The 17,476-nt window shown below is 37.4% G+C and overlaps 2 protein-coding genes across 14 annotated transcripts; one reads left to right on the forward strand and one right to left on the reverse strand.

Moving 5' to 3' along the window:
- Positions 1-4,858: 4,858 nt before the first annotated feature.
- On the forward strand, positions 4,859-11,764 carry LOC105043740 (ubiquitin carboxyl-terminal hydrolase 3). Of its 13 annotated transcripts, none has more exons than XR_012140663.1 (10): positions 4,865-5,063; positions 5,189-5,374; positions 5,491-5,541; positions 7,956-8,061; positions 8,301-8,359; positions 8,467-8,541; positions 9,366-9,442; positions 10,698-10,767; positions 11,126-11,262; positions 11,481-11,764. XR_012140663.1 is itself a non-coding variant. In XM_073255657.1 (9 exons), the coding sequence occupies exons 1-9, from the start codon at positions 5,004-5,006 to the stop codon at positions 11,568-11,570; spliced, it is 774 nt and encodes a 257-aa protein (XP_073111758.1). In that variant the 5' UTR covers positions 4,859-5,003; the 3' UTR covers positions 11,571-11,764. The 13 variants fall into 13 exon arrangements, 6 of the variants coding, with proteins under 6 accessions (XP_073111758.1, XP_073111761.1, XP_073111763.1 ...); XR_012140664.1 differs by lacking the exon at positions 10,698-10,767 and adding an exon at positions 9,192-9,240 and having other exon boundaries at positions 4,869-5,063; XR_012140668.1 differs by lacking the exon at positions 11,126-11,262 and adding an exon at positions 9,192-9,240 and having other exon boundaries at positions 4,873-5,063; positions 11,481-11,547.
- Positions 11,765-13,808: 2,044 nt separating this feature from the next.
- LOC140857157 (oleosin 16 kDa-like) lies at positions 13,809-14,615 on the reverse strand. The gene has a single exon (XM_073255663.1). The coding sequence runs from the start codon at positions 14,508-14,510 to the stop codon at positions 14,112-14,114; it is 399 nt and encodes a 132-aa protein (XP_073111764.1). The 5' UTR covers positions 14,511-14,615; the 3' UTR covers positions 13,809-14,111.
- Positions 14,616-17,476: the final 2,861 nt, after the last annotated feature.

Genomic DNA, 17,476 nt, shown 5'->3' on the forward strand with positions numbered 1-17,476 from the left:
GCATGCACCAGGTGCAATTGGACCACGAAAATCCCACGGTGAATGTTATGCCACGCGACCATTGTATTTCACGATTCTGATTGCATGCTCTCCACCATATGCATATGTTTTGAGATTTGCCCCGACTTATTTGCATCTGGTGCATGCAATAATTTCTCTGAACAAGGGAGAACGTCCATCTCCACCCATGATGAAATCATGCACAATGGAGTGATCACTTGCTGTCCTATTTAAATCGAAAGGGCATTAACGTTATCATATCTTCACCTGCTTAAAGGGGATCATTTCACATATCGGAGTGGGAAGAGGTGAGAGAAAATATAACGCGAGAAGAAACATGAGACGGCGTGGATAAAGGCTAGAACTCATTGGTGGAGCAGTTGGAAATGAAAGAGGGAGGGGTTGAAGCCATCGAAGAGCTTTGGATCTCAAGCTTCTTCGAACGTAGACCCGATCCACCCTTGTTTCCCATTAGGTCTACCAGACATCTCCCTTAGTGGTGGTGAATGGAGGGGGCACATCACCGAGCTCGTTCTGCTTGACGATGAAGCTCCAGGGGACCATCTAGGAGCGACGGTTCTTCTTTCAGAGGCCGTCTTGGTCGCTAGAGACCAGGAGGATGTTTGTTTCGTGATCAGAATTGAAATCGAAATCAGAATTGGAATCATAATCGAAATGATCAAAGTCTCCTGAAGCGTTCGGTTCATGATCGAAATCAGAATATACTACGTTCGGTTTAAGTTGATGTGAACTCAAGGTTGATCCATTTAATAGGCGGACTCAAAATTTTAGACTCGTTTGATTATTTAGGCTTAAAAAATACATCTAGATCTGTCCAAGCTCAAGCAAACTAGATGAGGCACTCAAAATTTGAGAAGCTCTAAATGTCCCTAGCTTGCACAAACACTGATTGTTCATGAAAATTCAATTAGACCTTTATAGTTCAATCCTAAGCTAGGGATGACAATTTTGATGACTCTCGATTTTCTTATTTATATTATTGTTTACAGCTTATCTCAATAATTCAATTGGTGGTCATAAGCAAGCACCGAATGAATAAGATTAAAAGGAATCAAAATATAAAAAAAATCATGTGACATTTCCTAAATCAACAACATATGGCCTAATAATTTAACTATGGAAGTGTAAGCTAAAGGATGGGGATTTAGCCATGATCGACCACGACATATGGGCTGATTTGTGGTTATGCTACACATAGGATCATGGAAGTGAACGTTCAAAATTGTTGAGGATTGTGGCAATATGGATAGATACAAGATTCAATGGTTACTTTTATGATTGTTGCTTTATATATAAATAAATAAATTATATTTTAAAATAAAAATTTGATATATTAATCAATCCAATTTATTTTTAACTATTTTTACTTTATCATCCTTTTATATTGAACTCGATCGTAGGAGTAACGTTAATAGTAGATTTCTTCTATCATAGCTTCAGCTACATTCTATCTAGTCTAGTTCATCTATCTTCGAACGAATAGTGAAATGGTAGTGAAAATTTTAGAAGGCCAATGCACTTAGATCCATGCTATTTAAATCAATATCTTCCCTTTCAATTATCTTCTTTTTGGCTTCTCAAACGACGGTGGCACTCCTCCATATCTACCTGTTGCCACGATGATATGTCAAAAAAACTTTTTGGCACATCTATCCCTATGCAGCGGGAAAAACCTGCACCAATATCATATAATTGTTCGCCTTGCTACTGTATTATTTTTATCAGGGGTGTATACAGGTTTGAATCAAGCTGAGCATGGACCAAACTGGTCGCATTGCATCAATTTGGTTCAAGTCCAAAATAAGATTGGGCCTATTTTGATTCTAAACTTTAGAAATTAGTATTATTGATTCAAGTTTTGGTTAGAAGGTTAGGTAACTGAGATCTGAAGTAAACCAACATGCACACACATGTGTAACAGCTAGCATCCCATTCCTTGGCCCTTTAATCTTTGCCTCTTAGCCTCTATTCTCTTCTCCATGTTTCAGTTTGGTTTATTAGTTTAAGTAGAAATGTGGAACCATTAATCTCTTGATAATATGGGATCTCATAATTCATATATGCAAAAAGGAAATGAAATAATTTATCTTGGTTCTTCTTCTATCCAAGCTCTCCTTTTTAGATTCATATTTGTTTTGAATTTTATTGTTGTAAAATATATTTGAAAATAATTTTTATTTTTATATAATGTATTTCAATTATCTTTTAAAGAAATTATTAACTCAAGAAGTGGTAGAAATCAACCCATTGTTGATGGGTCAAGTCTTCCTATATTAGTTAATTCAGTAATAGCTCCAAAGATTAAGAAACCATTGGATTTGGATTGGTTGTGGGTTATTTTAATCTAAATCCACTTAAGTCATATGGATCGGTAACTATTGTGACTAAATATGGTTGATATTACTTAGTACTCTTTTTAGCCATTTTAGGGCTTATTTGGTTGCCCATAATTAAGCACTAAACTTACTTTGACCTAGGGAGAGCCCACTCGAAGTGTTCAATTAGCTTGAAGTGTAGCTGAAGTGAGTTTCTCTGATTGCTTAACTTCAAAAGAAATGGCTTGGAGTGGCTTTACCTTAAGGGAAGCCGAGGCCACTTTAACAAAGTGGGCTCTAGTCCCACCACTCCCAACAAACCAAACGTGTCTTGAGACTTAAGGAATATGAAATCAGGCATTCAAAGAGAAACTTCTTGTGAAGGGAAAAAAAAAAAAAAAAGGTCTTTTGGTGGAACACCAATATATCTAAAGCTTAGACTTTGAATGGAGGAACTTTTACGAGGTAATCGGGCTTATCTTCCCGTCAAGCTTTTCTAGTCAAGCTAGTGACAGCTTCAAATAGCTCCAAATTTTTGAATAGATCAACACTCAATTTGCTTTCCAACTCTAACCTCTTTTTGCTTCTGTCCTGTACTTGGCTCTGCCTCCTCGTTTCTTCCAAATAAGCCCTTATCCACTAATTTTCATCTAAAAAAATTCTTTGTGCACCACGAACGGCATAGATAATTCGACATAGAACACACCGTCTTATCCGATTAATCTACATAGTCATCATTTTTTAATATGCACTTAATGCCAGTAAATCAACTTTTTCTTTTAAAATTTTGTATGACGAAAATACTCATGTTCTTTAAAAAAAAATTATGGTATTCTTTAGCGTATTATAGCCCAAGATGTCATAATATGACCTACAATATCATAATATGAAAGGGATATTTTTATCCAATCATTTTCTAACTTGCATTTAATGCCTGTAGATCGATTTTTTCGTTTGAAAATTTTGAATGACGAAAATGCTCTTATTCTTTGAAAAAAATTATGATATTCTGTCCATATTATGATATTCTGTAGATAAAAGTTATGACTTTCTGAACGTAGAATGCCATAATATGGTCCTAGAATGTCATAATTTTATCAAAGAATAATATTTTCGTCATATAAATTTTTAAACAAAAAAATAAATTTGCAGACATTAAATGTGCGTTGAAAAATAGTGACTACATAGACTAATCTGACGTAGAGCGCACCGCTTCATCCTATTGGATCACGTAGCCACCATTTTTCAACGCGCATTTAATGTCCGTGGTTCTACTTTTTCGTTTAAAATTTTGAATGATGAAAATGTCCTTCTTAAAAATTATGACATCCTTTCTTAAAAATTATGACAGCTCTTTACAAAAATTATGGTACTCTCTCCCTTCCGAAAAAATTATGGCACCCCTTCGTAGAATTATAACACCTCTTCATAAAAATTATGATACCCCTCCTTCACAGAATCATGATACCCCTTCACAAAAATTATGACACTCCTTCACAAAAATTATGACATCCTTTCATAAAAATTACACCCTTCCTTCATAGAGGTGTCATAATTTTTGTGAAGGAGTGTCATAATTTTTAAAAAAATATCATAATTTTAAAAAAAAAATATGGATATCATAATTTTGTGAAGAAATGTTGCAACTAAAGAACCAGATTATTTTTATCATATAAAATTTTTAAATAAAAAAATAATATATAAATATTAAATATATATTAAAAATAATAATTATATAAATTAATCGGATAAAAATGATATACTTCGCATTAAATTTTTTACATCATCGGCGGTGCACAAAGAATTTTCCTTCCGATGCACCCGGGACGGGCCCACCTCCAAATCCTCTTGCATGAGAGACGTGCTGGGAGAGGGGATGAGGGTGCGTAAGGAGGCTGGATATGGGTCTGTGTCGTGACTGAGAGAGGACCGGTCATGTGACCATATCATGCGAGAGCTTGGCGCAAATGAGAGAATGGAACGGGATGAGACCCATGATGCATGAGAGATGACGGGAGCGATGCGCCGCGGCTGGGGATGACCATATGGAACGTGAGCGAGGGAGCAGAAGGCATTGATAGATTTAGAAAGAGATGAATTCGTACGGCCTAGCGCTTAGCAGGAGGAGAGAGAATAAATTGAGTTGTAATTATTTTAAAATTTTGCAATTATTACGAGTATTATTAATGAGTTCTTGTTTTTTGTTTTTGAGCAGAAAATTTAGATGGGCAATCAATAGAGGGCGGTCGTTATTATGGCCCAGAATTAAAATAATATTGTCATCTCAAGAGAAAAAGAAGCAAATTTCATCAAAAACCAAACCACACGCATGCTATCTCAATTTGTTTCAAACAAAAAAAAATTATGTTGCAGATAAGGTCCAAGATGAGTCTAGAAGTGGCACCATACGCAAGATTCCCCCACAAATAACTACATATGATGAGACTCCCAGATAGAACTCTCTGGAACTTTAAAATAAATTAAATTAAAATTTAAAACAAACAAAAATTTAAAATAAATTGATGGTTTTATTTTTGTTATCCTATAATGCGGTAGTGGGTCGGTTGCCACGTTTGTATGCGACTTCTTTACTCGCAAAGCTAACCTCGCCGCGCATATTGAGGAACACTCGCTCTTGCCATTAGGATTCGCTTTCTCGCGACCCGGATGGCGGCACCGAGCAAGAGGTGGCTTCCCCTCGAAGCCAATCCAGATGTCATGAACCAGGTTCTCCTCCTCCTCCTTCATCTCCTTCCGAACTTTCTTGATTTGGATTCCACTGATTAGGGTTTGGAAGATGATGAGAGCCCGACTCCATCGTTACTTCGAATATATCTATAAATTTCTGATAGGAACGTCATCTTTTATCGGCACGGAATTCTTTCTATTTAATGATGCTGATGCAGTTCATTTGGGGACTTGGTGTTCCCGAGGAGGAGGTGGAGTTTAATGATGTCTATGGTTTGGATGAGGAGCTTTTGGAGATGGTTCCAAAGCCCGTCCTCGCGGTGATGTTTCTTTTCCCTTATACTGCCCAGGTAATTCCATTGATCAATGCACATCTTTGTCAACTATCTTCTTCGGATAATATTTTCTTGCTATCTGGTTTTATCCATCCCTCGCTTTCTAAATCATGATCGTGCTTTTGGTTCAGATTGAAGCTGAGAGGAAAGCGGACAGGGAACAAGACTCGACTGAGAAGAAGGTAATTTGGTTTAGTTTTCGTTATCTAATTCTATTAACTGGGAGTAAAAAAAATTTGTTCCTTTCACATTTTGAAAATACCATCTGAAATTTCTTGGAAAATTAAGAAATTGCAAGAAAAGGGTAAGTCCTGAAAAATGTGTAAAAGATAGTGAAAGTATTGGAATTATTTTGCATGCCGTTTTGTAATATTGGAAATTGCTAGGTGGCAATCTAATACGTATAGTTATAATGGTGCGGAAACGTTTCTTTGGTAACATAAAATTCGAGATGTGGGAATTATAATGTATTAAAATAGTATAGGCAGTAGGCTGGCGGCCAGAGATCAAGGTAGTATAAGGGGAAAAGAAAATCAAAAGAGGTACAGAACCTTATACTCACAGTTAAGGAGGAAAAAAGAATCTGCAGTGCGTGGGTCCTACACCCTCCACCACTGCCAGTATTTACAAAGTCTGCGACATATGTGCAGTCTGTGCAAGCCATTAGAGAATGACTGTAAACCACAAACAATGAAAATGACAATGGAGAAAACGAGCCAGTCTGTATACGATCTGTTTACACTTGGGGAAGTGGGATGGTGTCAAGAGAAATGGCTATTATTTTTATTTTATTATATGATTATAATGCCTGAGGGAAATTAAGTGGCAAGGCCAATGTGGAATTGATGTTTTCGAATGTTCGCATAGATATGCATCCATATTGCTTAGTGAATGGAAAAACATTGTTCATAAACCCAAGCTTGGTCATTTCCTTATAAAATAATAAGATAATTGCTTTCGAGGTCTTATTGGTTCATAAAGATGCTTCTAGGAGATTTCTTAAAGGTTTAGCCACTAATCATTCTCCCGCTTCTTAATTTGCTTCTTGGTTGGATTCATGCTCTTCTGCTTTATTTTGGCTTAATAGTGGCATTTACTTTTTGCAGTTACAGCATCTCTTTGCTAGTGATGTGTTTAATTTGATGCTTACACTATCTAGCTTCCCTTTGCTTCTTATCATGAAAATGTGTGAACTCATTATTGACAATTGACCTTTTGACAATTGGGTTTCATACATCTAGATTGAAAGCAAGAACATGAACGGATATGGGTGCTACAATGAGGATGCAAATCCTTTGAAATATGTTAATATTTATATAAAATAACATAAAATATTGAAAATAATATATGGAATGCTTATGTAAATTCAAAAATGATTTATTGCATGATGCATTTATTTTTGAATTAAGATTGATTTTGATTAAATAGTGGTGAAATCAAAAGTTACATGAGTCTGCATTTTATATGAGCAAATAACCTACAGGTAGGGATTCGTTAATTGCTGGCTAATGTCATGTATTAGCACATTATGGTGGCATAGCTGGGCACATTAACATATTGTTAATAGACGACTTTGGCATTTCTTTAGGACAGTTTTACTTGGGCTCATCTACACTGAGGGTGAGAATTCATTTCAGTTCTAATGACTGAAACTCTAAAGACCGTTGAGTTGCAAGTTTGTGTATTAAGAAAACAGATGCTTACTTGTTACTCAAGCCAGAAAGGATAAAGAGGAGACAAATCCTTAACACTCAATCTTGGGCAAGGTTTTAATGCCGTGATTTTGCCAGCCTCAAGACGGCATATGTGGCATGATATGGCATTTTGTGGTGCTGATTACATGCCCATTCATGGGTCAATTCACATTGCAAAGTGAATGGTCTGTGCTTGATGGTTACAAACTGGTCAGCACATTCCTTGGTATGATGCCCATATTGCCCAGCCTGGTATGTACCATACTCTGTGGAACAATATGCTATGGTACTGAATCCATGATCTTAATTAGTTGAGCTGTATGAGTTCAACATCATAGTATTTGTGATTTTCTCTTATTCTGGGAAGACTTCCATTATGTAGATCTGGAAAAGGTGTCTTTGATGTTTGTTGGTCATAATAGGTGAGTAATATGTTAAAATGATTGCATTCTTTTTCTTGGTTGTGTCATAGAGGAATACAGGATACGTGAGATATTGACAAGACTATCTCACTAGGGTTAAACTGGGTCCGATGAATGAATATGCAGTTATTTTGAAACTTAAGGAATAACTTAGAGAAAATTTAGAAAGTTCGAATAGGCAAATAATGAGTAGCAATTGTCTTCAGAGTTCTCTCCCTCTATCTCTCTCTCTGTTTTTTCCTCTCTTTTTTTTGTGTTTGGGGGGGGGGGGTTAGGATTGCTTTTGATGTTGGGTGCAAAAATCTAAAGTAACTGGTTGGAAGCAATGCGAGAATCGAGAAAGAGCATAATGATGAATGATATGGCCCTTTGTAGGAACAATGGTGAATTAGCTCTAAGACGACCCGCGATAGAACAATGATATTTTCTGCTAGCAATATTGCATTAAGTTTTACTCTTTATCTGTCTCTTTGGTTGCAGGAATCAGGTAAAAAGGTGTATTTTTTAAAGCAAACAGTTGGGAACGCTTGTGGAACCATTGGGATTCTTCATGCTCTAGGAAATGCAACATCTGAAATTAATCTTGGTAAGTCCAGGCCATACATTATGTTTCTGTGCTTCTTGGACAATGGTTCCTTGTACTTCCACAAATAATGCTATATACGTTTCTCAGGTGAAGGGTATTTTTTGACTGTTACTGATTTTAACAGATTTCAGTTCTAGTTGGATCTGATAGGCAGGACAGTTAGCTGCATTACAGTGATTATTAATGTTCATGGTTAATTATTTTCCTACTGCATTTTCTCTTTGTTGTTTTGTTTCCAGTGGAGGGCTCGTACTTTGATAGGTTCTACAAGTCAACAGCTAACATGGATCCGTATGAGGTTTTTATCAACCTTGATTCCCACTTCATTTGGTTATTGACTTCTCCATTGTATATTTCTCTGTTCATTAATTTTTGTGTTTTTCACATCACCCTTGTGTTCTTCAGCGTGCTGCTTTTCTTGAAAAAGACAGAGAAATGGAGGATGCTCATTCTGTAGCAGCTACTGCTGGGGATACAGAGGTGATACTTATTTGGTTAATGAGTAGCATACTGTCAATTTGTGATACTAAGAGTGAAAAATCCTATTCAGCAATTAATATATGTCAATCAATCTTTTTGGCAGTTCATGTTCAAGTTTTTACAACCTATTTAATGATACTAATGTGGTAAACAGTTTCAGTCAGTTCTTGTTGTATTTTAATATGACCAGCACTCAGTTAACCTTCAGGTTTGCAAGAAAGGTTATTTATGACCTTGATGTGATTAACACAAAACCAGTTAAAAAGGTCTCTCTCTTTAGAATAATACTAGAAAAGAAAAAAAGAGAGGTGCTGATAGCTGCAAGTAACATATGTATATATGTATGTGGGTTGCGTCTAAATCAGGTTGTAATGGGAGTGCAATATTTTCTCAGCATGAGGTGGACTGTGTTTGACCAACCCAAACATGAACAACTTGGAATCAACTTTTTATGTGCAGGCTCAAAAGCCAACCCAAGTTCCTTTAACATGTTTGCCCACTTGACCCAATTGAGTTGGGTGACTTGGGTCGTGTTGGGTTTGAGTTAAAGCTGACCCGAGTTGCTACCCCTGTAAGGAGCATATATTTGGTACTTCTGTATGGAGTAAACTGTGAATCATACGTTGTATTTGACTCTTTTATTCTTCCAGGCTTCTTCAGATGTAAATGAACATTATATTTGCTTCACATGTGTTGATGGTAAGGATGATCAATTTCTCTTTAGATGTTTCCTAAGATGCTTTATTTACCACTGACCTTTGAAATGGATTATTTTGTACTTTAAAATAAAGCAATTGGAATATTGTTTTGATGCTGTACTGTAGGAGAGCTTTATGAGCTTGATGGGAGGAAGTTCCAACCGATATCTCATGGTCCTTCATCACCTAGTAGCCTGTTGCAGGTACTTTGTATTCTTTTGATAATCCTTTTCTGATTGTTTGTGCTCTTCTATCCTTTGCTGACTAGTTAGCCAAGAATAGTTGTAGTCTTATAGATAAACTATGAGATCAAGTTGTTGCAAGGGAAGCTATTCTATTTTTAGGGGATGGAAAGGCAAAAATCAATATGATACAAAAGATACCTTTTTGAGAAGTCTTCTGGAAAATAATCATCATTTTATACAACTATTTCATGATGTCATCATACCATTTCTTTATCTTCATCATCATCGTCATCATTTTAATGGTGATGTCCTGGCTTCTTTGGCTGATATTGCTTTCATTTTAAGCTATGCATGAAAATAGTATCTGGTTGTGTAGATACTTCTGTATTGTCCAAACAAACTTATTATCTTTTGATGGAGGAGCATATCTTGTGCTCTAAAAAATTATGAAAACATCTGACCATACCTTGCAAGTCTTAAAATTATTATGGATGACTTTATGAGTTCTTGTCCTTTCATTTGAATTGATGGCCTACATTCATCTGTCAATGCTCGTTTCTTTTAAATTCTTCCCAACTTCCACCTGTACTGATTCTGTGCACCCAAGGATAAAGTATCACATGCTTGTGGCATTCTGGCTTGGCACTGGCACATTACATCCTGTGATATGTTGTGCATTGTCAATCTGTGCCAATGCTGGAAGGACTCACACAACAGCATGCCAAGTGCTGGCACACAGCCGATATGAAGTCAGTGCTGCATATCAGTAAGGCACTAGAATAATACATATTTTTCAGTGTCATGCGGGCTGGCAAGTCAATATTTCCTACAGAAATAGTTATTCCTCATTCTCTTCTTAGCTATGTCCTCCTAACCTGTGGTTTGCTTCAAATATCTGTACTAGATGCCAAGAAATGGGTATTGATATTGACACATTTGGTGTGGATGTGAAAGAAGAAATTCATAAAAAATAGATGGATTGAACATTTAAACACATACCTTCACCTGGCACTCATTCATGAGTCCATGTAACATAGATTCTTGAATTGACTCATTTCAACCCTATCGTCCTTAGTTTTCCCATCCATCGTATCATTCCCTTTCTTGCTATGTTTTATGCTCACTGGCTTCACATTATTTCTCTGTACTTCTATTCACAACATTTCTTTCTGTTGTCTTGAAACAGTCATGTAATGTTCTAGAAGTGCTCTTTCTTTCATATTGCCCACATGTTTTTAGAGAAATATCTTAATATTCCCTTTTTTTCATGTAGTAAATTAAAATTGAAGAAAGGCGTAACTCTTGCATATGCCTTTGCCATGAGACTGGAGCCTGATCTAAAAGTGAGTTCCGCTAATATATATACAGATGGGTGGCTTTAGTTCTTAGTAAAATAACAGTGCTGAAGTTCTGCTTTTAGGTTGCCCGCCAACTCGGAACATGATCCTCAACCCTCATTGAGAGTAATAGGGTGCTAATCCCATTTCTTCAGGGTTCTGTGAGAATTGTTTTTTTCTTTAGCATTTTGCCATGAATAAGAACAAATGGTTAAGTAAGATGGTAAGACCCTATTAGAAGCACCTGAAAATGTTGTTTTCAACAGTGTGGATCATCATATAAATTTGATCTGTGAATAAACTCAAGCAACTAGCGGTCTATTGCTTCATAATCCCTAACAATGGGAATGTTCTGCTTTGACAGGCTGCCATGGAGCCACCAAGACTTCATGTACCCAAAGTACAGGACTGGGATAACCATGACGAATGGAAAATGTTTTTAGTTTGATGAATGGCATGCTAATGATATGATGCATAACTTGGTGGGACAAAAGTTTAAAGGTTATTAATATTAAATAATTCAAATCAAGTCTAACATGATCTGTTAAAAAAATGCTTCTTTGGTGCTTTGGCATTCTCAGTGCCATGGGATTACCGGATACATTCTCTTCCACCCGCAAAGTGGCTTGCTTCATTTTATTATATTCATTTATGCATATCTCCTTTGATAGTCATTCTGTATGTTATATGTAATGCCTTTGCAAATTATCTTTTGACAGGATGCTGCAAAGGTTATAAAAACCATGATCCAGAAAATTCCTGACTCAATGAACTTCAATGTCATGGCACTCTCAAAGAAAGAAAAGTAATGAACACCGAGACCGGTCAGCTATTCAGTTCATCTTTTCGTGTGACAGTCCTTGCTAGGCTGCATACTATCTTAAGTTTTTATGTGCCCTGTTCATCAACTCAAAACCTTTGTAATAAGCCAATTTTAATAGAAATCTTGGCACAACGCTCGTGATGTTTGCATTTAAGTAGTCCGTGCTGCTGTTTTGGTTAATATGCCACGCCGCATGTGGTAGTATTCGAATAAGTTTGGGCTGCAAGAAACTATATTTTGATCTCCTTGTCATGATGGAGCTTCGAGGCAGAAATGAATTCGGTGTTGCAAGTCCCGTAAGCATATGCCTTTTTAGATCAAGTTGCAGAAATCAAAGCAAAATAGTGGTACCATTGCTTTTCAATCAAGCCTGGAGTTTTCCCTGCATTCCATGTTTGCTGATTGCTGGCAGCTAGCTTTCCAGCTGTTGTGCTCTAGTCTGTTCTTTGATGCTCCAGAGTTTAATGCCGTCCTACGAATTTGAGAGAGGAAACTTACGTGGAGAGTTTGATTAATCTGTTGGATTTTCCAAATTGCTAAAATGTTGCAGGGAATATGAACTTGGAGGTGTTCTCGTGGCACCTTTGCTGAAACCCTGGAATCATCTCCGTCTCTAACGAGATATCCTCTAGCCCCGAGGAAGTAATGCCTGCCAAAATACCTTGTAGTGTCCGTGTCTATATTCTGTTCAGAACAGTTTCGTCGTACCCAGAGAAGGGTATGGATATGTTCTTTCTTGGGTCGAGGAAAGGAGCCAGTTTGGCAAGCATCCGACTAAAAATCTCGTAGGTGACTCCAAGGCGAACCTTCCGCATTGTTTGGCTATTTGCAGGTCCTTGCAGCTCCTGAAGTAGGAACTTCGGATTGCCTTCGGACGGAAGGCCGTCAGCGTCGTCTTGACTCAAGCTGCTACCCACAAGCACCTTCGCCCCTATGCTGGGCGCGATGCTGCAAATTGCTGTAACTGCACCTGCAGACGACCTAGATGCAAGGAAACAAACAGGCCCTTGCTGTGTCTGTAGGTGCAACTTACCACAACGTAGCATGGCTGACGAGTGACGACTTAATTTGCAGTCAGCCCGACCGTGAGTCAAGGTTGTTTGCGAGTCGAGTTCTGGGCCGTTACTTGTAGAACCTATCACCTCGGATCAGCTCCAACAACTTGCTCTTAAAGCCTAAGGTGGTTTTTTTTGGCCTCCTAGCAGCTTAACATGTTGTATCTTTTATTATTTGCAGTAACAAATTAGAGGCGGCTAGAGTCGCACTTTTCTCACCCAAGCAGCATGGGCCACATCTCTGCTTCTAGCAAGAAAAGAGGAGATCCTTGAGCATGTCGCTTTAATCTCTAAAACTTATAATGAGGTGGGGCCTGAAGCTGATTGATTGATCAAATAATTTGGTACAACAATAATACTCCATTATGGATGGCGAAGTAGGGAATCCATTGTTTGCTTTAGCTCACATGCTACATCTAAAATCTTCATACGAGCAGCGACGCTGCTCCCAAAAAGAGGCATGTTTTAGAACTTTAGATCCACCATATATGCAGTGAGATCTTTGCAGACTTAGCATGGGATTCACAAAGTCCAGCATGAATTTTGGGGGGGAAAAAACCCATGTTGATGCGTATATTTCACCCTAGATTGAAGAAAAGCTGACGGGGTGAGAACACACACGTGTGCCAGCATCCTCAACGGCCTCGTTACCTTTTAACTGCTGTTTACTTTAACAAGTCCTACATTTTGAGAGAATCCGCACTCGACTTAACCGCCGTTACTTTCCTTCCGGAAAAGTACAGCCAAGGTTCGAATGCCTCGTTGTTTTGCTACTCCATCCGTATCCTTTGCTCACTGCTACTTCACAAGCGCACGCAACACCTCATCTTGAACAGAACCGTATGGGCGAGAACGTCTCTACTCCTTGGCGCAACTTGACAACCAGCTTCTCTTTCCCACTTTTCTTTTTTTTCTTTTTCACCCCTTTCGCCCCTTGCTAAACCCTCGTTTCCCCGTACGAGTGAAAAAGAAAAAGAACAAGATGACAACCAGCTGAACCAAGAAGAGGATCCCCATTTTGAATAAATTACGTAAAGAAGAGCACACACAGATCGCTTTATATCATTACGGCATCTCCTCATCACAATGCTACAATCATCCACTACTGCAGAGTTCAAACGTAGCCCTATCTCATGATAAATTAATTGCATATAAACAGTTGTATAATAGAACACACAAGCAGTAACCACAATTTATTCAACAATGTCGGCAGTAGCATAACAGGTCCCAAACTAAAGAAGCAACCGCACTAAACACCATCATCCTCAGAATGCAACAATACCCTCTACCAGTGAAAATTAACAGCTGCAAATAAAAAGATGACCCACAAGACACAGAGAGACAAAACACAGACACACTAGAATATAGAAGAAAAATAACGCCAAGGACGTCTCAATAAACTGACGGCGTCGTGCAAGCTCTGACTCGATCGAGAAAGTGAAGTTGGAGGGGGGGGTGATTCGTTTATTTATTTAGGAGGACTGGGCCTGCTCGATGCGGTGCTGGGCGGACTCCTTGATGTCGCGGGCCTTGGAGGCAAGCCGGGCACGTGCCTGCTCCAGCTGCTCGAACCCCGGCGGGCGCCTGCCGGTGAGGTACTTGTACATCCAGGAGAGCACCGATAGCGCCGCCACCCCCAACCCGCCGGCGGTGACGAAGCCGGCCACCAGCAGGAACACGGCGATGGCCGCTGGCACCAGCACCGGGCCGAAGATGACCAGCAGCGGCGTCACCGCCGTCAGCCCGATCACCGTGCCAGTCAGCGTGAGCCCCGAGAGAAGCAGCAGCGATCCCCCGATGGTGGCCGCCATCGCTCCCCTCACAACTGCGTGCGACGTCGGCTGGCGCTCCTTCTGCTGCTGCTCCGCCATCTGCTCGACCTTGTTTCTTCTCGACCTGCTCCTCACTAATGCTGTGCCGTGCTAACTCCTCTCTTATTATCTTCTCTCTCTTCTCCGAGGGAGGGAAAGATGGGGCTGGGGTGAGGAGGTGGGCTCTTAAAGATACAGGGAGAAGGGGTGGAGACTGGGCTGGGACGCGTGGAGAGGCACGTGCCGATGGTTTTCTCGTGCAGGGCGGCTTGCATGAGGGTGAAGTGGGTGGAGAGGTGACGCGTGTGGGCTTGGTTTGGCAGCTGTAGGCGACACTAGCGAGGTGGGCGAGGAGATCGAGAGGTTTCCATTGGATTCTGGTGGCGGGCTGAACCACGGGCGAGTCGACTCGGTGAGTGAATCAACGCATTGGACGATCCGCTTCATTGAGTCTCAGCTTTGAAGCGTTAAGCGGGTGCACGAAAGAATGATTAACCGTCTTTTGCGGCATCCACCGTTGATTGAACAATGGCTGCTTAGACATCTGTGCAGACGGATGGAAGAGGATGATCGTGGTGCTTTACAAACTGTGCAATATACGGTCCAATGGTTGATATCGTGAAAGATCAATCATTCTCTCACATGAAAGATACAGGCCGAACATATCATCCCACGGATTCGGATTGTTATCTTTCCTGCGAAAGAATGGTCGAGTGCTTTTTCAAAATAATATAAAAAAATTTATTTACATAAATAATATATATTTAAATTTATTTATTGATTTAATATAAAAATAATAAAACATCATTTTGAATGACGTTTTATCGTCCACATCACTCATCCCTATTTTTCACGTAGACCACGCGAAAAAAAAAAAAAATTGAATGGCGTTTTTAAAAACACCATTCCAATTAGCATTTTTAAAAACACCATATTATTTGATGCTTTTAAATTTTTTCAAAAAATAAAAAATAAAATAAATGATCAAAAAATAAAAATTTTAATTTTAAATTTAAATTTTTTTAAAAATAAAAATTATAATTTTGATAAAAAAATTTAATTTTTTATTTCAAATTATCTTTTTAAAAAAATATAAAAAAATTATTATAAAAAAATTAAAAATATCATAAAAAATTAAAAAAAAATAAAAATTATAAGTCAAAATTTTAAAAAAATAAAAATTTAAATTTAAATTTAAATAAAAATCATCATTTCAAATTACAATCTCCTTTTCAAATTAATTTTTTTAAAAAAATATCATAAAAAAATTAGAAAAAAATGAAAAAAATAAAAATATCAATTTTTAATGTATTTAAAAAAAAATTCAAATTTTAATTAAAATAAAAAAATAATTTTAAATTATTTTCTTCATTCAAAATTATTTTTTTAAAAAAATATCTAAAAAAATCTTAAAAAATTTAAAAAATAAAGAATACCATAAAAAAATGAAAAAAAATGAGAAAAAAATAAAAATTATAATTTTGAATATAAAGAAATAAAAATTTTAATTTTAATTCAAATAAAAACCATCATTTCAAATTACTTTCCCCATTTCAAATTAATTTTTAAAAAAAATATGTAAAAAAAATAAAAAATTAAAAAAAATAACATAAAAAATAAAATATTTTAAAAAATAAAAAATAAAAAATATAATTTTAATTTAAAAAAAATAAAATTTTTTATTTTATTTGAAATAAAAAATATCATTTTAAATTACTTTTTCTATTTTAATTTTTTTTTTTTAAAACATTCCAAACAAAGAAATAAAAAATGAGAAAAAAAATGAGAAAATATCATTCACTTGAAATAACTTTAGCATAACTTTACGTTATAATTTCTATAACCCTTTTAGCATAACTTTTCCCCTCCTAATATTTTGAGACACATTCGAGTATGTAAATCCATATCCACAAAGCATAATATCCGATCACTTGAAATTAAATAATATAAAATAAAATAAATATTTAATAATATTAAATAGAATAAAAATGTCAAATATATAAAAAAATAGTACAATAAATGTTACAAAAATACTAAGTATAAATCTAAAAAAGACTAAGTCCCAAAAGGACGTCGTGGTGCCCGTGGTCGCTTAGACCTTCTTAGGAAGGTCCTCGCCGGCTGCTCCTGCTCCTGCTGTGACGGCTCCTCCCTTATATCAGTGGAGGAGGTCTGCTGGTCATGCTGCTCATAAATAACTGATGCTATCGGATCATCTACGGACTGAATGACCCGCTCAACCCTCTCATCTAGATACACGGATGGGCCTGAAAAGAAAGTATCATACTCATATGGCCAACTGGTACCCGATGATGTCATCTGGGGGATGTAGGAAGAAGAAGGCACTGCCATCTGTGGATCAAAAGGCGGTGGCATCTGTGCAGCATCTAATGATGACATCTGCGGAATATGCGGTGATGGCATATGTGGAACATATAGTAGCGGCGTATATCTCATATCTGGTGCATCAACTGCTCCATACCAAGACACACAGCTATATGGATCAACACCAATCGTCACCAATGTTTTAGAACTTATTCTCTTTATCTCATGCAGTATCCGAATCCGTTCGTCCTCATCAGTCGTAGATAAAGCACGACGAGCATCCAACACAAGACCCGACATAGAATCAGTTTATAAAATAAAAATAAAACAGTCAATATACTGTAAAATATAAAATAAAAATATAACACAAACAACATAAACTAATTTTTATAGTTTTACTAAAAGACGCACAGCAGAACTCTCGCCTTCGTATCCGGAAACTGCATACCGAGACTGTCTAATGACTCGCATTGTAATACTAAAAGACCAAATCATGTAGTCATCGGTATATGAACGACCTCTCAAAATGGGATCACCATGAATAATGTGATCTCGACGTGCATCCCAAATATCGATATACGCTGCATGTCTGATACGTTAGTCAATACGAACTCTACCTCATCGATCAATACGATGAAGTCCCTGGCTGGTATCAAACTGCTCTGGGATGTCCTGAATCTGACCAAACTGCCGCAGGACAT

Source organism: Elaeis guineensis, chromosome 4 (assembly GCF_000442705.2).
Source record: "Elaeis guineensis isolate ETL-2024a chromosome 4, EG11, whole genome shotgun sequence".
NCBI classification, from domain to species: Eukaryota; Viridiplantae; Streptophyta; class Magnoliopsida; order Arecales; family Arecaceae; genus Elaeis; species Elaeis guineensis.

What these genes read in the sequence shown, in the direction of transcription:
- LOC105043740 (XM_073255657.1), top strand. Translation starts at nt 5,004, where the DNA reads ATGGCGGCACCGAGCAAGAGGTGGCTTCCCCTCGAAGCCAATCCAGAT. An exon ending in TTTTCCCTTATACTGCCCAG is followed by an intron (nt 5,375 to 5,490) that starts GTAATTCCATTG and finishes CTTTTGGTTCAG; the next exon opens with ATTGAAGCTGAGAGGAAAGC. An exon ending in CTACTGCTGGGGATACAGAG is followed by an intron (nt 8,542 to 9,365) that starts GTGATACTTATT and finishes GCTGTACTGTAG; the next exon opens with GAGAGCTTTATGAGCTTGAT.
- LOC140857157 (XM_073255663.1), bottom strand. Translation starts at nt 14,510, where the DNA reads ATGGCGGAGCAGCAGCAGAAGGAGCGCCAGCCGACGTCGCACGCAGTT.